At 37.8% G+C, this 25,472-nt stretch overlaps 1 protein-coding gene across 2 annotated transcripts in view; it reads right to left on the reverse strand.

Annotated features, from left to right (window-relative positions):
* RIT2 (Ras like without CAAX 2) overlaps positions 1-25,472 on the reverse strand; it is a 182,855-nt gene that overhangs the window by 94,088 nt on the left and 63,295 nt on the right. For both annotated transcript variants that reach the window (XM_088054360.1, XM_005528096.2), the window contains one exon: positions 10,252-10,325. In XM_088054360.1, coding sequence (XP_087910486.1) covers positions 10,252-10,325 — 74 coding nt within the window. The remainder of the gene's footprint in view (positions 1-10,251; positions 10,326-25,472) is intronic.

Here is a 25,472-nt window from a genome sequence, read left to right on the forward strand (position 1 = left end):
TGAGACGGGCACTGAAATTAATCTTTAATTTAGAAGACAACCTGTTTAAGCTAATTTATTTACTTGGAAAGGGAAACAGAAGAAGAAGGAGAATATTCATAACAGGTGTTCTTTCTGGAAGACACAGGTATGATATCCATTTCTGTGACAAATAACAGCATTACTTTTTAGCTGCTGATTCTTAGGGGTTTTCCAGGGTAGCTCACCTGAGTAGAGTGATTGACCTCAATTGCCCATTTGCCTATGGGCAAGAAGATAGTCCAAGCTTGGTGTGTCAACTATATGGATGATCAGCAACTTAAGAAAAACAATTAGACATGCACTGATTATGAAATTCAAACTTAGATTTACATTCTTGATTTTCACAAAATTTTGACTGAAAAGTTTTCAAAATTATTTCCCCCTCCTAATTTCCCCTATACTTTTGTTCTTCAGCAGCAACCTGCTTACTGCAGAAACAGGTCTTCAGTCCCAGAAAAGAGATGATGTTGCATTAGACCTCAGAATTCTTTCTAAAAAGTATTGTATTCTCATGGAAAGAGATGGATTCCTTCCCACTGGTTAATACATCGCTTATCTCTGAATACAGAAGAGACTTTACGCACAACTAATGTTCTGAATGTAAAGAGAAATTAATTAAAAATAAAGATAGCAGTTTCTTAATATGGATTACTTAGTCAGGATAATTCAGGATGACATTGCTCTCATCTTCATCCAAAAGAGTCTGAGGCTGTGAACTGGTATGTTAAGCTTTTACCCTGTCTGAAAATCATAGATTTGTGAGGTTATTTTTTTATTGTCTTTAAATAATTGTTAGACTCGATCTATTCTCACCATCAGTGAAATCATGTTGTTTCCCACAAGAGGACTCAGAAATTCAGGTTGCCCTTCTCTTTTCAGCTGTGATGCTGCTTCCCATGCTATCTGGCACTGCTCTCAGTCAAAGATCATGCAGGATTAAGCCTCTTGAAAAACAGGTGTCAGTGTTCCTTTGCATCCTGAGCACTGATGGATGACTATTTCACTGCCCCTTCCTCAACTACAGAGCATTTTATATGTACTCACTATTCTGTATTCACATGTCCTACATTGTGACTTATGCAGAAAGATTGAGCCACACCAGCCTGATAGAAAAAAGAAAGTAAGGGGAAATAAATAAGGTGGAGAAAAAGACAGATTTGAGCAACTTCCAATAAAATAACTCAGGACTACAAAATATAACATCACTGAGTGACCATTCTTTCTTGCTGAGGAACTACTAAATAACCTGCACTGGCACTCAGACTCTCCCTCCAGATACAGCATTTTTTCACTAAGAAGTTCCCAGTCTAATTGCCCTCCTGCCTCCACATGATAATATATTTGCCTGTTTTCTGCAACTGTGCCTTTGTTAACTTTATTAATCCTCCTCTTCCCAAGGTGGTTTGTCATATGCAGTGATGAAAATATGCAGTCCATCACCTGGGAGATGATACCTACTTTTTATTCATCCCCAAATATGGATGAAATCACTATATCAATTCTCCACAATGCCAGTAAAAATTCCTCAGTGTTGCACTCCTTAACTCAGAGAACTGCCTTTTTTCTTTCATATTCATGCTAATGGTCTCTCTCTGAGGGATAAACACCCTAGCAATTTTCTTCTAAATGCAGGCACTGAAGCAATCTTCATTGTTAACTACCTCTAAAACCCCCAAACGTATTTGGTTTATCATGCACCACATAATACTTCTCCCCCATTCTCATTGATATGCAAAAAAGAAAAGAGCCAGTTTTCACCTTTTATCACAGATGCATCATAAATGGTTAAAGGGAAAAATTAATAGCTTGGTAATTACATTTCAGTAAACAGCAGAGATTAAAAAACATAAAAGACAACAACCCACTAGTGAAGAGGTGATGACTGCAGCTGCAAGCAAGGGTTTTGCAGGGGTTCAGACATGCTCTTGTCAGCTTCTGTGGTCATCACAGGCTTGCCACCTTCCCCAGCGAGGCCTTGTGCAGCCTTGCAGAAGTAAACCAGGAGGCTGTGGAGTCAGACACCTCACTGCTCTGATAAATGACTGCAAATTATATTCTGGCTTGCATACATGCTCTCTCATGATAACTTCCCTAACAAGTGTGCTGATCTTAAAAATTCCACCACACAGGTTTTTCTCTTCCCTCCGCTGTGCCCTACTCATCAGCAGAGATATAATTTAATCTGAGAACCTGAAAAGGAGGGAAAGGAAGAAACAAGAAATCTGCAGAGTGGCTATTTTAGACTTTTGTAACATTTAATCAACAGTGCACTCATTTCTGCAACAGAAATTTAGCTCGGTGTTTATCTGAGGTTTGCGTTCCCTGGGGAATACATAAATCACCAGCAAAATGAATGCAAAATACCTGTGCTACAATCCTGCAAGGATTTTGTATTGCTTACAAATTGAACTTGTGACATGAAAGGACTGAGTTGTCATGTCCCTGTGGCTTCCCAACATGTGTTTTTCATTTCCATGTGCACAAATATTTCTGAATAATTTTTAATGCATAAGGAAAAGAAACCCGAAAAACATGAGGACAAAGGCAGAGCTACAAGAAAATAAGTCATGAGGTACCTTGGTTGGGTCAATAGATCCAACAGAGAAAGTGAAGGATCCAGGGAGACCTTGGAGCACTTTCCAGGAGGGGCCACAAGAGCCCTGGAGAGAGACTTGGGAACAGGGCATGGAGTGACTGGATGAGGAGGAATGGCTTTAAACTGGCAGAGGGCAGGGTTGGCAGGGATATTGGGAAGAAATTCTTCCCTGTGAGGGTGGGGAGTCCCTGGAAAAGGTTGCCAGAGAAGCTGTGACATCCCTGGGAGTGTCCAAGGCCAGATTGGATGGGATAGTGGAACCTGGGATAGTGGAAGATGTCCCTGCACACGGCAACAGTTTTGCAGTTACTTCCAATCAAAAGTATTCCATTATTTTATCATCCTGAAAGACACTGAGTAGCTTCTGAGATATGCCAAAACTCTCCTACACGGGGCCAAATCTCATCTGCATGTCCAAAATTTAGAGGAGTCTGAATCCTTCAGCTTTGTCCAAGGTGCTAGTCACGTAGCACACTGATTTCTGACACAGGTACAGTCAATGTGGCCACTGCTAAGCTTTTGAATTTTTGTATTATTTTGTCTTCTTAAGAAAAGATCGTTCCCTGGCATGGTTTGTCTCACATCATCCCACGGCTCTGGTAACGATATGGAACACTCATGACAAAAAATGTATTCTCCTCATCCAAGAGGCACAAATTAAAAACAGGCACAAAAATCTATGCAAGCTGTGCAAGCTTTCTTCTACAGAAGTGAGAAAAATATATATCCAAAAATATAGCTTGTTAAGAAAAAAATTTAAAAAAAACTGAGAAAATATTTCATATTTTCACTAATTTATTGAGTTCCTACTTTGCTCCTCATCCCCCTCTTTGAAAAATCTGGATTATCTGGAATAACATTTCTCAGATTATAAAGGTTACAAGCAGTGGAGTTCAGCATTAGCTGAGGTTTACTTTTCTGTTTGTTTGTTGGGAGTTTTTGTGTGTTTGCTTCGTAGAAGGGAATTTCACTTCCAGGTTCTGGGGCAAAACTATTGAATCTTCAGCTTGAAAGATATTACTTGTCTTTAGGTTTTTCCCTTCCCCCTCCTGCTAGTGGGAAATAAAAATTACATTTTTAGAAAGCCTTTTCCAGCAGTCCTTCTCATTTGGTTTAGCAAGTGAAATGTTTGGATGATTCAGATAACATTATGTGACTTTTTGCTTTTGTTCTCTTTGTCTGGAGACACCACCATTCAATGCTTCAGAATGGCATAACAAACAGTTAATTTTGAAAATCTCATTTTTTAGGGGCAACCTAGTTTTCCTGAGAAGCATTAAAGCCTTGCTCTGCAAAAGAAGCTTTTCTTGGTCATTTGGTCAGGGGAAATGGGCACCATGTGGTGTTGTAATATGTGTTTGTTTTCTCAGCATTCAAGCCAATTTTTTTTAGTCCTGGAAATGTCATTATCATGTGAGCTTTGTGAAAACTGATAGAGGTAGAATGCAGTTTTCTGCCCACTGGCATCCCTGGTTTGTGTACTGCTGGTAACAAGTGGCATTTGATAGCAAACCTCTGGTAAATGGAATTTACAGTGAGATTATCTAGGACAGTCATATATATAAAAAATCAAGGCACAGAGTTTGTGCAGTATCTGCTGGAACTTCAAAGAACTTCAGTACCATTCACTGGTGTAAAGAAAAGGTGCAGAATATTTTCTAGTGATGGAAGAAAAGGAAGATTTGCATTTTCATAATCTAGTGGAGGACCTGGATGAAGTTTACTCAAATAGAATCTGTTCATATAGGTGTTTTCTGTACAATGTACACCAGAACAAAACCAACCAACCAAACTACCTCAAAACCAAATTAAATAAAATATTAAAAAACCCACCCCAAAAACAACAACAAAACAAAAAACCCACAATGAAATACTACAAAGAAAAGCTTAGAAAGAAGAAAAAAAGGTTTTGGTATTTTTATGAAAATTGTAATAATATATGTAATATATATTCTTCTTTTACATATTTTTTATTAAGAGGAAAAAAATCTCCATAAATCTTCCAGCAGCATCACTGTGTATTTATCAGGTTTTGGGGAAAAAAAAAAAAGAAGACTTTGTTGAAGGACAACAGAAAACACTGGAAAGTTTTCCACCACTAGCAGTATGGAACTACTACCTCTGCTGAAGAGGAATGGTAGCAATGGGCAGGAAATCGTTATTGTCAGACTCAATAAACGCTGATGTTCACCCTAAATGCTTGTTCCCTGCAACATTTTATTGCACCTGTTTGACAGGAAGATAAATGCAGGCCTAGAAATACAAACTGATCCGCCCTTTATTGCATCATGATTCACTCATGGACAGGGATGAGAAAGGAAGTTGGGAATCTTGGCTGCCAGTTGCCTCTTCTTCCTTTGGTAATATACTCCTTTTTATCAGCATATGCCTAGTTCTTTTCCTACTGAAGTCAAGGAATATTTTGCCAATGATCTGAAGGAAATCGGTGTCAGGTCCGCAATTTCATCTGTGATTTACTGCAACTGTTTTTCCACTCTGTATCTATGCCAAGTAAGTGTTTCTCCACAATCTGTCCATTGGCAAATAAAATTACTAGGTCAAGGGAGAGATTTTAGCTCTTCTCAGAAAGTACAGAACAACTTGTCTTGAGATCCCAGGAAATTTTCAGTGTTATGATTTGACTTTCTAAGTATGTTTTCAACAGCGTGATGAACAACATACAAAGGAAATAACACTAATGCTCTTCTCACCTAATACACTGTGTTAATAGTTGCTACTTAGTTCAATATCCCTATGCTTTAAAAATAAAATGGATTTCATTTATGCACTACAGTACCAAGCAGAAAGTGCAATAAAATTATTTTCCCCATATAAGAACACACTGTAAAGGCCCATTAAGACATAATTACTGCCAAAAAGGCATTTTACATTTCCTTGAGATAAGCTGCACTAGTGTACTTTGAGATTTCACTTCCATTGATTCAGGATTAGAGCAGCATGTTTAGATAATAAGCAGAAGGGTCTCAGATAACAGCCTGAGTGAATCATCGGACTATAGTGTTTAGTCTGAGAAAGTGTGTTTATCTGAAGGGCTCTTGGGACTAATATGGTTCCTCTTCAAGGTTTGAAGCAGGGGGTAAGAATCATAGTCCTGCAGGTTGGCAGGATAAACATGTCCTGTGATTTGCTAGCAATTTGAGAGATGGATTTCAGTACAGAGCACACTGTTGTTGTCAGCTTGAAAAGTGTCTGCCTGGAAATGAATTCATGTGCACACAACTCCAGACAAAGGAAAATCTCCCTGAAATGGCATGCCATCACATTTTAGGGCCAATTTTTCAAGTCTCTGACTCACACCTGGGAAATATACCGGTGCACTAAGTTTATCATAAAAAGCTCACGTTTTAGCAAACAAAAATTGGTGCAATAATCTCGGAATGAGCTGTCTCGCTGACGGGTACAGAAACCCATTTTTACACATACCTGCCTGATTTGTATCTGAAAACAATTTTTGCCTCTTTTACATATCAGATCAGATTGTTTTCCAGTGAAGGGAACTCTGCTGCTCTTTTAGTGTTCGGCGTGAGGTCTACACAGAGATATTGGGTAATGTGTCATGCAGGGGAAAGCTGTGGCAAGAATAAAAGCTCCTGTGTCAGTCAACAGTTTATAAATACAGCAGGAGAGATAACTGCTGTGCGTGCTCCACGAGGAGCATACTTCTGAGCTCCAGAAGTAGCAACATATTTTTAAGCTAGAAGAGAGGGTGAGAAAGCGTAAATGAGCGAACAGAAGGTTTCTATAACTCTGTGTGGAGGCTTTTTGTGCTTGGTAGGAGCAGTTGGGGGTTGTCACTCTCTGAGAATAATTGTGAAGGGAACTGAATGCAGAATAAAGAGCCTGAGAGCTGAATGTCCTTTCGTTTGCACCTGCAAGTTTGCTGGAAATCAGAGTTTATGTCAATTTGGATTAAATATTTGCAAAAGCAGATTATTTTTATGGTGCATTGGTTAAAAAAAGGGAAATCCCAGAATTACCTCCACCAACACTGCTTCCAAACTCAATGGACATGGGTCAACAATGAAGTTCAAGCTATCTTTATGAATACTAATTTGCATTTGCAGATTTCCATGAAGTTTGTCCTACATACTCCACATGCCATATTGTAGCTAGCCTTGGGAGTTAATAGCTAAAAAAATAAATTTCCTTATTTTTATAGATATGATCTCAATCATCTCACATTTATTGTGTTAGCTTTGTTTGCTCCTCTCTTTTTTTTTTTTTTTGTTTTGTTTTGTTGGTTTTTTTTTTTGTTTTAATTGAAATGTAGATTACAAAAGAAAATTTTGGGTTGATACTTCTAGTTAAAGGGCCGAAGGCATCATTGACAGTTAACCAAAGGAATTATTGACAGCTTCTTCTAGATTCTGTTGTGCCACTGAAATAGAATACCAGCATCAATTTTTTTGTTCATTTCCTTGCAACACACCACATTTACAAGCTTTTCACGGAATTTTTAGGAATTTAGCTCTGGTTAGGTCTGTTTATGACAATCCAGTTACCAGGAGCTACATCAGTACCTACTCCTGAAACTCTCTGAGGTAAACAGATCCTGTCTGAAGCTGACTGGGGTGAGCAAACACAGGCTGCCCAGCTGGCAGGTGTAGAGGATGGTGAAGAGCAGGTGTAGTGAGTTCAGTGAAGCATAACTGCTTGCACCAGCCCTTACACTCTTTAAGAAAATGCCTCATGTTGTGCCTTCAGTGGGAAAACACTACTGGAAGAGCACAAAAGGACAAATAACAGTGTATAAAATATGTGTCCAGAGTCCATGCAACATCATTTTAATTCCTGAGATGAGCAGCTGTTCAATGTTATAGTGTCTCTGTATATGCATAAGAGATAAATCAGTAGCTAGATGAGCAATTATATTAATGTTCCTGGTTTTCACATTTTTTGAATGTTGTGCTTGGGCTTTTTTAACTTTATAAAGTTGAGAATGTATTTTTGAAGCACCGTCTATATTTTAAGGGCTTCAAACCAGATCTACCAGTTAAAGTATTGAAGATTTTTATGCAGTGTCAGATATGAAATCACATGTAGATTTTTAAGTCTAGATTTGACAATTAAAATCTGTGTTAATGATTAGTAGTTAATTTGGTCGGTGTTGAAATTCTTAATTAGTCCATAGGTACAGAAGGGAAAGGAGAAATATATTTGTTGAAACATATCCTTCAGCACAACAACAAAAAAGTTCAGTTGGTTTCTCTATTGACTTCTTGTGTTTCCCAAATAAGGATGAATTACATTTTAGCTCCTTGATCTCCTGAAGTGATTAAAGTCATTATTCAAAGTTGATGACAAAGTATTTATGACTGCAAGGACACCCAGACAAATGAGTTTTCCACTGCCTGATTTAGAAGCTACACCACCATCTCCAATTTGACGTAAAATCCAGGGGAATTAAAACCAGCTAGGTACCATCAAGGCACACATCAGCAGCAGCACAAATGGTTGCTTTGGATTTTTACCCCGAGTCACCAAAGTCAGAGCAGAATTTGTGTGAGCTTCAGTGAGAGCACCATTAAGTCCTCTGTGAAGAAAGAGCCTATTTCAGCTGTTGACTTCAATGGGAGTTGGATTAGGTCTTGATTTATTCTGTAGCTGTGTAGTGCAGATAGAGAGGCAACAAATCCAAAGACATCTGCAAAGACAAGCTTCTAAATCCAGGACATTTAGAATGGACAGCTTCTAAAAAATTGTGGGGAGGGAAAGTGGGAAGAGCTTCCTAGTTTACGCTGAGAATGTGTTTCGGTGATAACAATCTACACTGGAACAACAGGGGAATTTAAAACAGAGATTTGCTCATATCAAATCAACTTGGTTGATGCATTTCAACATTTCAACAGAAGTAAAATAGCTATGCCCAGGCTGTAAAATGGCCTGGGTTGATAAATCAGCTGAGTGTGGTGCTCCTGCCACAGGCCTCTACTTGCTACAGAGAGGAATGGATGAGGGAACAGGGGAGGTTTAGATTGGACATGAGGAAAAATTTCTTTTCTGAAAGGATTATCAAGGCCTGACCCAGGATGTCTGGGAAGTGGAAGAGCCATCATCCCCTGAGGGGTTTAAAAAAACATGTGGCTGTGGCACTTGGAGACGTGGTTTATTGGTGGGCTTGGAAGTGCTGGGTTAATGGTTGGACTCAATGTTCTTAAAGATATTTTTCAACCTTTAAAATTCTATGATTCTGTGAAATATCTGTACCACATATGTAACACGTGATCACTACAAATTACTACATACATATGGACCTCTAATATTGTAGATGTTTTGCTTCCTAATAGTGATAAAACTTAGAGATAAAATTCCAAGTGTTTTCTACAATTGTTCTCACCACCTTTCACTGACTGAATTAATCTGATTTCTTTCCTTACCTTGTAACTGTCTGTTATGACAAAATTCATAATGTTGGCAATCATATCCTCCTCCCATAAATTAAGAATGAGGTTTAATTCTAGCCTTTTCATATGATCAAAAAATTTAAAAATTACAGAATTTATATATGTGAAAATGACTGACAATAGCTGAACTTCCTTTAAATTTCTGGCAGCAGACTGCATTCCCCACCATTTGCAGTGCCCAGCTTAAGTGCATTCAGTCATCTGGGAAGCTGAGAACAAGGTTGCCAGGGTTTTGCTTCCCAAATACTTGTCTATTTAAATATATTTAACAAGTTCCTTGTTGGTTGTCCTGCTCCCACATGAGGTGCACACACACTATAGAAACTCAAGAAACTACAAAAGCCTTCAAGCAGACCCTGAGACACACCTGAGGAAAAGATCAGCAAGTGGCAGCATTTTGATTAAGCAGTAAAAATACCTTGAGGTGGAAAGGAAATTAGCTGAGTCAGGGAGAAGAAATTATTGTATTTAATTCTTTCTTCTTCACGACTGTGTATGAAGCTTAATTCCCTGGCTGATGTTCACACAGCAGACGTGCTGTCACAGAAATGGCAGAATCGGGATAGTTTGGTTTGGAAGGAAGTTTAAATTTAATCTCATTCCAACCCCCTTGCCATGGACAGGAACACCTTCCACTGTCCTAGGTGCTCCCATCCCCATCCAGTCTGGCCTTGGACACTTCCAGGGACTGGACAGCCACAGCTTCTCTGGAAAACCTGTGTATGTAACACTGTGTGTTACTTTTGATGTTAACATCTTTTTCTTATGGGTAAGCTTTTGGCATTTAGCTATAATGTGGGGAGAAGACGAAATGTAACAAAATACTTAGTTTACAAATAGACCAGAAAATTCCTGTAATACATATAGAAGAGGAGGAATGAGAAAGATGTAAGACAATCAACACAGTATTTATTCATTTCGTTATTGTGATAGATGTTCCTGCATACACGAGAAAAAGAAGCAAACATCTTTTTATCTATTGTTCATTTCAGCCTGTCTGTCTCTGCTGATGAGATTTGGAAGTTATACTGTTCTATACTGCAGCACTGCTTTAATCTTCCCCTCTGTTAATTCCTCTGTGTTATTCTGGCACTGCTTCCTTCATGTTTGAATAGGGAGCTTTGTTTTCAGCACTGTGACCCATATCTCTGAGGTTAAAATCTTTGAGTTTATCTCTGATTGAGTGACTCACATGGGAAAATTACTCACCTGTCCAGCAGTGTCTAGAATGTCCAAATAGGCTGGTTCATCATCAATTCGGACTTGAGTTTTATAGGCATCCTCTGAAAAACACAGTGCAGTTTGCTTAGGCATATGAGTGGCTCAGAGAATAGAGAATGAAACAGCTTTGGTAGTTTGGAGTAGGCTTTTCAAAAGCTCTCCAGTCTGACCTAGCCTTGCTTTACTTCAAAAATCCCTTTTTAAAGTCCTATCATCACTATCAAGTATTAGCAAAAGAGCCTTCTATCACACTACCTCAAAATACAAAAAACATTAATCTTTTCTTTCTTTAAAAGGGAAAAATTTTTCTTTCTTTAAACAGAGGCCTCAGGTTTTGCTTAGGTCACAAAGATCCAGAGATATCCTGCTGGTGCTGTGCAACAGAGTGTTTTTTTACTTACCACAGTAACACAGAGAGATTTTCTAGCAAATAGTTTCAATTTAAAGATTGTCTGAATTAATGGGATAGGCTCTCTGCATTTATGCAGGGTCCTGGCTCAGGTATGTCAGGGCAATTATTTAAACTTCTGTATCTCTCCATGAAGACTGAGAATAAACTTTTTAAAAACAAATTCAGTAATCTGTGTCCTCACACTCATCATAGATGCAGGCAGAGGAGGAGAAACTCTGCTTTGTGGACCCTTCCCTCAGCTCATGATTTTGACAAATAAATTTTGAAAAATAAAAACAAAGAAAAGGCAAACTACTATTTGCATAAGCTGTTTTCCTCACACTTCAATTTCATTCTCCTCTCAACATTTGTATTTTCTTCGTAAGATCAAAAGGCACGTAGATCCTGGCCCATGTTTATATTTGAAATAGTCCTGGAAATTATCTGCGCTCTTTAATTGAACAGTCATGCAGAGCAGCCTGGGTGGTTTTGTGACTGACACCGTGCTCTGGAAGTGCACTGAGGCATGAAGACAAGACAAGTGCATTTGTTGTAACTGAGAAATGTCGTAACCATCGTGAGCCTGTGGCTGTCCTGAGAGTCAGTCCTAGCTGAGACCCTCTTAGCCTAGCAGAGCAATGGGCTCTCAGTCACTGTTGAAATAATACTGAGATTATAATATGGGTTTATATGGCAGGTAGCTAGAATTCCTGGAACACTCCATTTTGTGCTGTAATATATATGTTGCAAGGTACAACACTTTACAAACTGTGGAAAAATCTGATTTCTACCAGCAGAACAAAAAGAACTAAAGCATTTGGATACAAATCTGTATAGCCTTAACTCAGACCCCTCCTGTCCAGCCAGAGGATTGCTGTCCTTCATGACATAATCACATACAGCATTTTCCCCTTTATTTTAGGCCTCAATTCAGCAAATGGGCACATGACTTTCTTTAAACAAATACCTAATCCCATTGCTATTAAGATGGCCCAGAGGCTTAATTAATTGTATGATATATTACCTTGCTGAGAAAACCAGAGCACTCCAACCACCATATGTTTTGGTTAATAGATCTTTTCATAGGGATTGCTGAATAAGAAACTGTGAGGCAAAGAGGGACCATATAAAAGGAATTGGACTACTTGCAGTTTAAGCAATTTATTATTGCATGACAATGCAATCTACCTGCAGTAGATTTCTTTTTCTTTTTTCCACTTTTTAGTTAACCAAAAATTAAAAGCAAAACAGTAAAATATGTAAAATCAAACATGCTATTTCCTTCAAATGAATTCTATTGATACTATCAAGTATAATTAATGCAATTCCATGCAGTTGGGTGTCCATTTGTGTTACATTACTGCTTACATAATTAACATATGAATTCCATAAATTTAGCTTGCATTCTTGGCTCTGCAGCTGGATTCTCTAAAGCCAGTAGTCCTACTTCCCTTTCCACTTAGACCAATATGAAGCTTTATACAGAAGTTTTAAAACAGTTAATGTGGAGAAAAAAATTCCTACTTAAATTTTACTTGTATAAAATTAAAGCTAGATAAATCCTGTCTTTTTCTTTTTTCCAAGGAAAGGATTTACAAGTTCAGAGTTATAACTAAAATACATACTGGCCTCTGAATATAATCCACAGCTTTCAGTAAGTAAATGTAAGATATCTACCCTGCTGAGCTACTCCAGGTGTACCCTGATATAATGTCACTGTCATCAGTAAAATTTCAGCTGTTGAAAGCTGAGGCCAGACTATCTTTATAGTATTTTTACTTTGCAGACATAACACTGAATGCATAAAGACTTATTGTAATTTTCATTTATTTTGCTTTCCCTAACTACTGACCGTAAAACATATCACAAAGGACTGTTAGAATCCCATTTTCATTCTTGATGTTTGCTGATGTCTTCTGTTGGTGGTAGGAAACATGTTTTGTTATGCTTTGACCAAGTAGATGAATCTGAATGGTTTTCTAGGCAAATGCTTTTCACATGTAAGATTTGCTTTTGCCCGAAAAAAATGTAAAGATTAAACAGGAAGGACATATGAGTTTCCTTTGTAAATTCTCTCTGCCTATGTGCAAAAAGCAGGACACTACAGATAATAAAGAGAAGCCTAAAACTATCCTCAGTTGGGGTGTGATAAACAAGGGCATTTTCAGCCTGCATGGGGATGGAAAATGGGTTGGAGTTTTAACCCCTATTTTTCTTTGGTCACACAATTAAGAGGAAGTCCTAAAGTTCACACTTGCCAAAGAAATCACTGTCTTGAGCCAACACACCCTCATACCAGAGAATAAATCATGGCACCCACTCATGAGCCATCACCTTCTTAATGCTCAAGCCCCGTCACTCCTTTGAGAGGCACTGCCTTTTCATTTACCTGTGGATTCCTTCCAAGGCAGCAGGCAGAAGCAAGATGCATAAATTGAAACCTGTGTTTCCCATATTATGTCATAAAGACCAAGAGGAAGAGCTGTACAACTCAATTATGCTCTACAATTAATACTTCTAAACTGGGATTTCATCTCAGAAAGTAATGTAAATAGAGGTTTAATTCTTTTTTCTGTCTATTACATCAGAAAACGTCTTTATTTTATTCAAATCATAAGGCAGAGACATTAACTTGGAAAGAAACCACTTCCTAGAGGTCAAGAATTGGATAAATGTGTATCTTGGACCCATATTTTTTGGTTTATTGGTAGCTGTGAAGTTAAGCAGAAATCCTTTATTATTTTTACATGTTTCCCAGAGGATTTCAGAAGGGACCACTGTGTGGCTGGTCCTTTTAGTTCAGGCAGCATGGTACAATTTATGTCATGGTGAGGGAAGTTCTAAGACCTTGCTGTAAAGAGCAGGAACAAGTTGCTCACATGTGGACAGAGAACAGAAGCAAAGATATTCCCCTGAAACTGCATGTAAATGTATTTGAAACAAAGTGGGAAAATCTTCATCAGGAACATTAACAAACACACACACTACAATCCTCACTTTAAAAATTACCTTCATTACAAGTGGTGTCAGGTGTATTTACACTACTCGGTGTTTGAGTACACTACACTTTCTTTTACATAAGTAATTTATAATATGAAATAATGCTCCCTTTAAGGCTAATTTGGGGGCTGCTAAACCACATGTATCTATGCTTTACACCCTTCATATCTAAGGAGTGGTATTGAAGGCCAAAATCCAGCTGCTATTTCAGTAAAACAATAAAAGAACATACAAAAGAGACATGAATGCTAATCAGACATCAGGCAATAAATCAGACTATAACTATATTTTTCATATTAAGCTCAGGATTAGTCTTTTTCTATTAGGTTAATCATAAAATCTCAGCTTTTGGCTTGGGTAAAATTCTGCAGAAGTGTAGATTATTACATGAAAAAGCCTGTGGATGGAGTTTACTTATATTGCTAATTGTGTTTCAAACACTGACTGCAACAGTGAGCATTTTTTACAAAATGAAAACAAAAAAGAAAAGAGAACAGAGCTGTCACATCCTTGTAATCTGAACAATGCATGGACATATGAACTGTACAGTTAATTTCTTTTTTCTTTTTCCTACATATAATGATGATTTTTTTAGAATCTTATTTCCTGCAAAGATTAAAAGTAAAAATGAAAATAAATAAAAAATCCTTCTCAGAGGATGATATCATATGGCTTCAATGAATACTGTTTAATGTATTGCAGGGTAGAACAAAACAAATAGAGATCCAACTGTTTTCTGAATGGTACCTATTTCTTTTTAATTTTAAATTCTTTCCTTCTTTACTGACTATCTAAATTAAACCAAGAAGGGTTCTTGGGAGGTTGTTTTTTGTTGTTCTCATTTTTTATTTTTTAATTTCCCTTTGCAGTGTTAGAAAAGCAAAGAAAAAAATCCTTAATCTTTATATTATCTGGCTTTTTTTTTTTTTTTTGTGTGTGTGTGTGTGTATAAACTTAATGCATGATCTTTTTTTCAGATTTCTTTTTTATAGGACATAATTCTGGAGACAGAAATACAGTAATTAATGCAAGGCTGTGTTATGACCAGTTATCTTAGAGAAGCTAAATTCATAAAAAATATATCAAAGTACTTTTTCTGTTATGAGCAGGTAACTGCTTCATGACAAATAGATTTGAGTGGTGTACAGTTTAAAGGGGAGTTGTAATGGGCTTTTCATCTGCATTACAGGCATGTTCCAGTCCCCAAAATATAGGTCAGATGCTTCTTTCTTCCATTTGTTAATTCTGCTTCTATGCCTTCTAAATAAAGTCTCTCTTTTTCTCTGTCTTGTACAATACCAATTGCAGTTAAAAATTATCATATTCACATATATAGGTGAGCCAAAAGACATTTTGTTTGACTGAGGAGGTGTCAAGCCAGAAGAAGAAATTGAAGCTCAGTCAGCCACACCTGGAATTCTGCCTCTTCTTGTTCTCCCTGTGTGCCAAAGCAACAGCAGGAGACACAGCTCTTGGTGTGCTTAAGAATATCTGCTACAAATGCATTTTTATTTAGCAATGCACCTGAATGTAGGATGGTCATGAGTCTTTGGCTGTATGGGTGCTGTTTCTCTTTACAGCAAAGAATTTTTAAATGAAAAGACTGGATGAACAGAGACATAAACCACTGTACCAAATACTACACATAAATTCCTCCTCTTTGAGATAAGAATATGCATGTCATAGGAATTACCCATCAAAATACATTGCTATTAAAACCTCCCTTAGCATACAATTATTTTCCTGGACTATGAGTGTTTCACAATTTGGGTAAGCATTGCTATCAGCATTTTGCAGACAAGGACCCCAAGTCACAGAGGTTGCCTTCCTATGAGCTCTGCACGCATGATAAGCAATGGGTGGTTTAGAGGAGCAGGACTGACAGATTTGATTGCCTTGTATTTTGTAAATACCCACGCAGATAGCAGTATCCTTTAAAATAATGCAAGCAGGGATATTAGTACCAGGCTATTAGCTAGGATATTTAAATATTCTGGTTCCATCTCTGTTACATCATTATACAAGGTGCAATTCTTGGGGGTGTCCTGTGCAGGGCCAGGAGGGGGATTTGAGCCAACTTGATCCTTGTGGGTCCCTTGCAAGTCAGCTTATTCTGTGATTCTGTGATTCCATCTGCAATTAGGAATACTCCACATTTTTCTTCCCAGATACTCTGTTTTTTTGTTTCTCAGCATTGAACTATATTTGCCATTTGTCACTGGTTTAGCTTTGTCATGTCTTTTTCAGATCCTTCAGGTTTTGCTCAGTTTCATGTTAACAGCACATGTTGCCTGTTACCAGCCTGCAAAAGTGATGGTAACAGACAATATTATTCCAAGAGGAAGAATCTTGATGATGGTTTGCAGAAGAGTGAAAAAAATACCTCTGCCTTTCTAAATCCACAGCTAGAAACGCTTCAGTAACCATGTTTTGAACACCTCATCTCGTTCTATGAAAGAGACATAGGTAAGTAATGCAGGTATTACTTCTCTGCTAGCCTATAAAAAACACCTATAGAGTAGACCTTGAGAAAATTAAAATAATCTGAGAAAAAAATGAAGCATTATTCAAGTTAAGTGCTTATCATAAAAGGAGTTCATTCATTTATTCATTATGCATTCAGTTGCATGATAATAAATACAGAAATGTCTATCTCTCTGTTTTGATTTTAGCATTCAAATTGCCATAAACATATTTACAGATTAGATACTGAACCAAAGCTTAGGCCACATATGTCTTCAGAAAATATTCTGTAATGTTTTCAAATGGCCTTAGTAAATTCAGATGCATATCACTGTTGTAGATTCCATCTCTCCGTAGTTTCAATTGAAAACACGTTTCCTTTACTTAGCTTTTGTTCAGTGTCATGACATGCTATTAACTAACTGCTGTGTTCTTTTTTAGAGGTTTTTGTTCCTTCAATGGTACATAAATATTATCCCTGAACTGTCAATGGCACAGGTTCCCCAGAGGAGCTGTGGCTGCCCCATCCCTGGGAGTGTTCAATGCCAGGTTGGACAGGGCTTGGAGAAACCTGGTCCAGTCAAAGATGTCCCAACCCATGGGAGACCCATGGCAGAGTTGGAATGAATGATAGTTGAAGTCCCTTCCAATGAAAATTGTTCTGTGATTCTGCAGTTCATAAATTAATTCATAATTCCAAGGAGTGAAGATGCAAATAAAAACAATAAAAAACAAAATAATGATTCTATTATCTATGCTTGAAAACAAAAGAACTAAACAACTTGCAGCTGATTTTGTCCTCCTAATGTAAGAACTGCTAATATCTTCAGTGGAAAGCAGAAGCACAACTAGATTATGTCTAGATACTCAAACAAATCTCTTCATTTAATCCAAATCAATTAAAATTTGTGTCTAAATGCTTAGAGGGGCACAGTGGATAGAATCATAGAATCATGGAATTGTTGAATTGGAAGGGACCTAAAAGAATCTCATTCCAACTCCTCTGCCATGGGAAGGAACACCTTTCACTAGACTAAAGTTGCTCAAAGCCCTTCCCAACCTGCCCTGGAAAACTTGCAGCGATGGGGAGTTCAAAACCCCTCTGGGCAACCTGTTGAACATCCAGAATTGTTGTAGCAGAATAAAAACTTCAATTTAGGCCCAGTAAGTCCCACGCAGCCTGACTATTCATTATGAGTAGTTTTTAACAGCCACCTTCATCATACTCTTGTCTGACTCCTTTACCTCAGGCTTTGGCTGCATCTGTTTCCAGTAATTCACCTAAAAGCTTCCTCAGCCTAATGGGCATTTCTGTTCAGCTCTCACCTCACCACAGTGCTCCTCTCCTAATGCCATTATGTATCTGTCTTAGAACAGCTGCTCTCAAATTAACTTTCTCCCTCTTGTTGGGCTGCCTAATGTTTCAGCTCTGTGCTCTGCAGGGCAGGACTGATAACACTGAGCTGCTGAAGCAGCCTGATGGATTTTCAGCTTTGGGTAAGTACATGCCATCTTTCTTGGTGACCTGAAATGCACCCAGCACATTTAAAATTGGGAAATGGGCTATTCATTGCACATTCCATCTTCTATTTTTTTATTTTTTTTTTTTTTCAGTTTTACCTATAGATGTGTACAAGAACCTCTTCTTGAATGTCAGCTTGCTGTTTCATTACTGTGGTGCCCTTTCATTCTTTGCTGAAAAGCACTGGAAGCAAAAGCAGCTTAATCTCACTCAGTCTATGGTTAAGTACAAAAAAAGAAAAGGAAAAAAAAACCCGAAAACCAACTAGCATTATCTGTCCCCTAAAATGTTTTGTGTTATCAGAAATCTGAGGGAATTGAACTTTGAGCCAGTTAAATTTAGCTTCTCTTCTCCCTTTGGGTTCTCATGGTCACAAAATTTATTAACAAACAGCTTGAAAAGGAGGCAATGACCTGCACAGCTTTCAAGAAGAACTAAAATTAAGAATGATTATGTTGAACAATTTTGCATGGGAGAATTTTTCTTCTATATGGAGTAATCAACAAATATACAAAGCACAGTGTACAAGAGAAGATTCAAGGTAAGACACCTATTTTCAGACAAAGGAGGTAAAAACACAAAACCTTGGTAGCCAGCAAGGCAAGCTCAATGCTACCTTGTCTGGTCTTGCAGCACCTTGCACCCAGTCACATCTCTGTCATCAGAGCCCAAAGTTTATGAATTATAGCAGGACATGTGAGCAGTAAAGCACATATAACAGTATATGTGAGTTTATCCACTCCTGAAAAAAATATTAGTGCCATTAACAGACTGAAAATTAAGCACAAAAACACCAATGCAAATATCTCTTTCTACAGAAAAAAATGGGTATTTTTATAATACTATACTATATATTAGCTTTTTACTGTTTGCAACATTTTATTTTCTAGTTACAATAAGTGTTTTCCCCTCCAAAATAAAATTATTATTAATTAAATCAAGATTCTTTTTCACAAGGCCACAGAGTGTTTAAAAGTTATGATCAGGATTGAAATTATTTTAAAATTTACATAACCTAGGTGAAGTCTAGAAAACAATGCACCATTCTTCCTTCATTTCCCCAAACACTTGGATAGAGGAGCTCCTTCCATTCTTACCTAGCAACATATTGTGAAACACAGAACTCTTCTGGGTTGAGTCACCTCCTTTAAATGACAAATTTGTGCTGGGATACAACATGGATTTAAATGAAAAACTGACACAGTAGATCTGAATCGTTTGGTCTGGTCAAGCAGCTTTCACTTGCAATGCAAACGCTGTAATCAACAAATCCACCATTCATTATTTAAACCTGTAGATATGCACATATGTGATTACTAAGTTTGTGCTAATTATTGTATAGGACAAAGTTTGTTGCCCAGAAAACTCACTCAGCTCTTCATCAGAACTTGAAGTGCAGTTCTCCAAACAGGGTAAATTTTACTTGCTAAGTGTTCCCCACCCAAGCTGAATAAAGTTATTTCTCTCAGAACTAGTTCTCGCAGGGAAATTACAATTTCTCTGCAAAAGCTAGCAATTTTGTAACATAAGGTTAAAGATAACTCAGGCAAACCATTACACTTGCTGTTAGGAACTGCTTGCAATGTAGATAATGCTACTAATTTTTAATAAAAGCATATCATTACTTTCTCTGCTTCCAGAAAAAATTCATTTCATTCAAAGGTGTACATGAACAAAGTGAACAAAGTACTCCTGTTTAATCAAAACATGATAATTAACAGGAATGCAAGTACCCTTATCTTGGGGAACAAGAAGAGCAGGTAGCAATTTCACTACTCTTTCAAGTCCGTGCTTGTGCTAGTGAGTGGGAGGATCTGACAGCTACGAATTCACTTCTTGTCATTTCAGGGGAAGCAATTAGCAAGTTGGCTACATCTGCATGGTTATAAGCACGGATGGTGCCTTGGATTTAGGAAGGTGTAGATGGCTGCTGGCTTCCATGAAAGAAAGGTTAATGGAAACATTTGTCCTGCAACGACGAATTTTGAATTGAGCATGATAAATCATCCGCCTCTAGAAAACCGTGGCACGAGTGTCTCTTTCAATTTCAAAAATCATTTGTGGGATAATTTTGCTAATCACAATACACAGGATATAGGTAAGCAAGTTTTCTCTATTCACAGGCTGCAAATCTCACTTCAGGTCCTTCTAAGTTCATGACCCTAATGGTAATTACAATTACTCAATGAGGGTTGTGACACCCACAGCAGAACCACTGGGCTAAAGCAACAGAGTGAGCTCAGTGTTCACTTCAGCTTCAGACATAATTCCCAGGGCATTGGACATCCTCAGCTGCCACATAACATGACACTCCACCCCACTTTATCCCCAAGAACCTAGGCTTTCTTTATTGCCTGTCACAGTTAGAAATATTATTCATCCAACTAAAATGAGATGCAGATGTTAGGGTGAGATAATCATACTCTATCAATTTGTATATATTGCTAATTGGAAGCTAGAGTATGTGTGTGACTTCACTGTGGATAGCAGTTCTGGGTAAACATATAAATTCCCCTTTTTTGATGTCACCATCCACATGCAGACCTAGCTTGTGGCCAAAATCAGTCAGGATCTAAAGGTTCAGAGCTGAATTCCTCAGATCATATGTACAGGGGCTCAACCCAGTGAAACCATGCCAGTGAATGCTACAAAAGGGCAGAGAAGAACCCAAGAAGGAAATACTGCCTCAATTTTCTTTTCTGGGTTAATATTAGGGTATAACTAGGCCTGAAAGGAGGACCTGGAGAGTTCAGCTCTGAGAATATCCTTTTCTGTCAGCAGAAGAACCATTTTAGCTCTTTTTCTACTTCAAATTACTAGACGGATCAATCAGACACTTGGTGGACCCAAACAGGAGGAAGTGAAGATTTTTCAGTGGAATCAAATGAAAACAACCCATTGCTGAATTGAAGGTCTCCTGCCCTGTACAAACCTGCTATGAAGAAAAAAATAGACTGCTTTGTGTAGAACAGACAAAAAAATTTTAATAATGGTTTCTATTCTTTGCTCACTCTTTCTTACATTGAATTTATCATATATTATAAAACAATTTTAATACAAGTATTCCATTATTATAATTATTCTTGTTATTATTATAAAAATATACCACAGAAATGCTTTTGTATTGTCATATTTATAAGAAAAGGCTTTTGTCTTCCTTCCTCAGTTTTAATCTGTCTAATCAGTGCTTAAGAAGAGCAACCACAAGGTCACACTCCGCTACAGTTTTTGGTTATTTTTCTTCTCTCTGTATTTAAAAGATAGACAATTAATCTCAGGTTTCTAGAAGAAATAGAAGGGTAATATACCATAATATATTATAATATACTTTGATCCTCCATTGACCCTTTATTCAGTGAAGAAGAGAAGATGGCCAAGACAGGAATATATTTTACTTCCAACACAAAGAAAATTAATGGAGTATGGAAAAGAGTAAATATGAACCAATAGAAGCTAAGGGGTATTGGTGTTTTTTTCCACGTGAACTTCAGGCAAGCATCGGTCTCTCATGACAGCACACAGGGCAAACACTTTTCTGTCCTCTTCCATCCATGGTAAGCACTCGTTAAACAGAGATGTTGGAGAAAAAGAATCACAGAATCATAGTACCCCTCATAGCTGTCCACAAAATGGATTTAACTCTACTGACCACCACTCGCCTTCTGCCAGGTTTTAGTCATAATAAACAGAGTAATTTGTTTGTTTTCTTAATTTCTAAAACAATGGAGAAAGGGAAGTCGTATCACCAGCCAAATTACCAGTTAAGGTAATTCTGATTAGATAGATTGTCCAGCTGAGAATATAAAGAGCCATGAAACCATGAAAGGTCAAAAGATTATTTAACCATTTAACCATTTAACCAGTTTTCCTCATTTGGAGATGGACAATAGCCCAAGGAATCCCACACAATGGCACAGGTAATTGTCACTGTTATTTTTTTGACAACAGGGATCAACTTGGGAAGGAATTTTGGCTCATGGACTAGTGTCTGAGGGTGAATACATGAGATGCTTGACTGGGTTTTCACACCTTGCCTGTCCCAGAAATAAAACCATTTCTGTTTTCTTTCATTCCCATTTATAACCCCATTTCCATGTATTTGTTTCTACTTTTGACTTTTTGAGCTTTGAGAATTATTTTTTTCACCAAAATTATTAAACTCAGTAATAAAAGTAGACAGCTGTTCTTTCTTGGAGTGGCTTAGTTTTCTTTTGGAATACTATTGAGTCAGCTTGAAAAACTGTGTAGTGAATGCCAGAGAGACAGTAAGGCTGAGAGAAAAAGGCAGAGATGAAGAGTGGGATTTCATCTTTTTCTTCAGAAATGAGTTTTTAGATTTGGCTGATTTCATCTCACAAAACTACAGACTCTTTCAGAGTCTCCAGTGTCTAGTCCTAGCAGGTGATAGCTCATACATCATTTCTTGTCCATGCTTTAGGGTAAAGAATAGCTCCAGGTATTAATAGCTACATAGAGATACTAATATCTATGCATAATAATATATTATAATATTAATAGCTCGAGACAGATAGCTGTGCTCTTGATCTCTGCACTATTTCCTCCTCTGAGACTTCACAGCACGGTGAAGCTGGGGCTCGTAGCTGTTGCTGCTGTCTGGCACTGCTGTGCCTGAGGTGATCCTGCCAGTAGAGATGCTGTGTTCAGTTTTCTCAGAGCACGTGAGATGGACACCACTGCATTGCCAAGGCTAAAGTCTCAAGTCAAAAATCTCTTTGTGGTGTTCTCACCAACATCCAAAATTTGAGGAGGTGTTTGGTGGCTTGAGAGGGGAGATGATGGCTGGGGAATCACTCCTCTAAAAAGACACTGGCTGCATTTGCTTCTCTTGCTATTGTTTGTATCAGAGATGTCACTAAAATAAAATAAGTAGATTAAGCAATGGTTCACTGCTGTTTGAAAATGTTATTCGAAAAAGAACCTGATGTGAACAGCCCTCAAAATAATTACAAAAGTTGTATTTGTAAGAAAACCTGAATGTTGAACATTAAGCTTATGACCAGGATTTTAGGGATGGTTCCCCTTGAGTACAACCAGAAAAATGCAACTTATTGCTTTGATAATTTCTTGCATGAAGTCTGAAAATAATTTAAAACTGAATGGCAGTCTTATGAAAGCAAAGTTCAAAGAAGGGAAGTTTAACATTAGAGCAGGAAATCATGTATCTGAGTAACAAAACATGTTTAGAATAGGACCAGACTGTTCCCTTAACAAAAAAAATACTGAACTTCTCAACAGAAAAAGTCAAATTTCATCATGATCTTAGGCTTCATCTAAGGCAAACATATCTCAGACTGAAATGTTGAGATTATCCAACTATCATTAATGTGCACCTTAGAGGGGAAATAATGCCTTTGAGAAAGAAATATCTCAAAGAGAAATGGGATTATTTTTGGTTTTCAAGTCAAATTGTTTCCATCGGAGAGAGAAAAATCTGCTGTGATATCCAGTCTCCCCTCTCTGTCAAACAATTTGTATTTCCTTTCACAGTAGGATGAAATAGTAACACTAAATAGAAAGAGCTTTATTGCCTCCTTGAAATCTAAATTAACTGAGCAGTTTGGGGCACTTTTCCCATTCTTAATTTCTTAATGCTACTCCCTACTTTTCTGTGCATGGCTTATTTTTCTCTTACTGTGGAAGAACCTACACTGCCAGACTCCTGTTCTCCTTTCCTTTGCCACCTTAGCAAGGATTGTGCACAGCAAGTCTCACTTCATTGTCCTCTATCCAGACAGTCTGAGAGGTATCAAAGTGATTTGTGAAGGTCCTTCTTTTGACAAGCTGTCAGAGAAGGCACCACAACTCATCTTCAGGCATCTAGATTTAGAAACCTACAAAGTATGTGTCTATATGCAAGGTAGGTAGCTAAAATCTCCTTACTCTGAAGTGTGGATGCTACCTAGTTGCTCATGCTGGATTAAACTTGATGTTTAATATGCTCTAGGGAATATTTTCTGGTTTTCATTCACTGGACTAGAAGGGCTTTGGTGATCCATAGATCCTGTGTCACACCCACAGGGGCACAGGTATCAGTCACACACAACCTGTGGAAGATCTGCAGCATTCTGGGTCAGGATCCTGAGCCAGAGCAGGACTGCAGGGTGCAGAATCCTTCACAGGGCACTTCAGGCTGGAAAAGAGCCCTGAGATCACTGAGTCCAGCACTGCCAAGCCCACCGCTAACCCATGTCCCACGGCATTTAAATCCCTCCAGGGATGTGGACTGGTGACTCCACCACTGCCCTGGCAGCCTGTGCCACTGCTTAATATCCTTCCAGGGGAAAAAAAAAGTTACATTTCATCCAATGTAAACCTTCTCTGGAGCAAGTTGAGACCATTTCCTTTTGTCCTGTTGCTGTTCCCTGGCAGCAGTGCCTGACCCCACTGGCTGTCCTCTCCTGGCAGGGAGTTGTGCAGAGCCAGAAGGCCCCTCCTGAGCCTCATTTTCTCCGGGCTGAGCCCCCACATCTCCTTTGGTCACTTCTCATCAGTCTTGTGCTCCAGACCCTTTCCCATCTCTGTTCCCTTCTCTGGACACTCTCCAGGGGATCTCAAAAGGCTCCCACAAACTGTGATAAAGGAAGTGAGCAAAGAACTGAATCTCCAGTCCTAAATCTCCCTGAAACTCATGTAATTGGAACCAAGATGCATGATTCATGGCATTTTTTGGATGTCTAAATGTGAGTCTTTGAGTAGCCATAATCTCTGCTCTTTTTGATGGATATATGTGGTTCTTCTTTCCCTAAATGTCAATTAATATAAAACTACCATAGTAGGTAAAAATGCTTTACATGAAAAATGGTGATTAATCTCTTAATAATGAATATAGTACCAACAGATAGCAAAATGAAGAATATAAACACAAGTTTAAGAATATGGTTCAAATGTATGCACCAGTATTCTTGTACATTCTTCATTTCTTCTTTTGAGCAATGATGAATGTGGAAAACACACACAGGCAGTATTGCTACGTCTACATAAACAGACTGAATACCCTGGGAGACAGTCCTTGGAGACAAATTGATCATTTTATATTAATTTTTTATCCCATCTCAGATAAGGCTAATAAATATATGGAGAGTGATGAATGAAAGGGAAAAAAAAAGAAAACAAACAATTTTGGGGCTCAAATCCAGTTGTGACTTGTGCAGTTCAATTTAAATATTTGGTTTTCCATATAAAAAAGAGAATGAGAATTAATTTAGGGATGATCTACACATGTATTCATGTTTTATATAAGAGCAGAAATGTTCTAGAAACTTTTTGTATGCTAAATAGAAATATCTTAATAGAACTTTTGTGGCAAGATGCCTCACCCCAGATCTGGCAAATATGTCCCACCTTTGTCTTCTTTAATTTTTAATGAGTTTTTATTTCCCTTGTTTTATCCTTCTTCATTATTGTACTTTCAAAACACATATAATCTTCATATCACTGGCCTTTTTTGGTATGCATTATATAAACCTAGAATATTTCCAGCTACATTTTATATTTTTTTTCGTCTGAAATTCATCCCCACACTTCCAACATCTTATTAAAGACGAGTAAATGCATTTTATTTGATGCATTGGTGAATGCACCACTTCGTTAGGAAACCTCATGGAAATTCATGTGCTTAATGCTAGAGTGCTTTCCATCCCACACCCATTTCAATTAGAGTTTGACATTGACACAGCCTTAATGCCCTCAACTGCTCATTTGACACAATCTCATGCAGTGATATCTCACCAAAACAGGAAGCTGCTCTCGCATCTCTTTTGCATTATGTATTCATTTTAAGATTAGTCACATGGATAATGAGCATCTTGGAGC

The sequence above is a fragment of the Pseudopodoces humilis genome, chromosome 4 (genome assembly GCF_049639895.1).
Source record: "Pseudopodoces humilis isolate 2021_Gansu_Grassland_sample_001 chromosome 4, ASM4963989v1, whole genome shotgun sequence".
In the NCBI taxonomy this organism is placed as follows: domain Eukaryota; kingdom Metazoa; phylum Chordata; class Aves; order Passeriformes; family Paridae; genus Pseudopodoces; species Pseudopodoces humilis.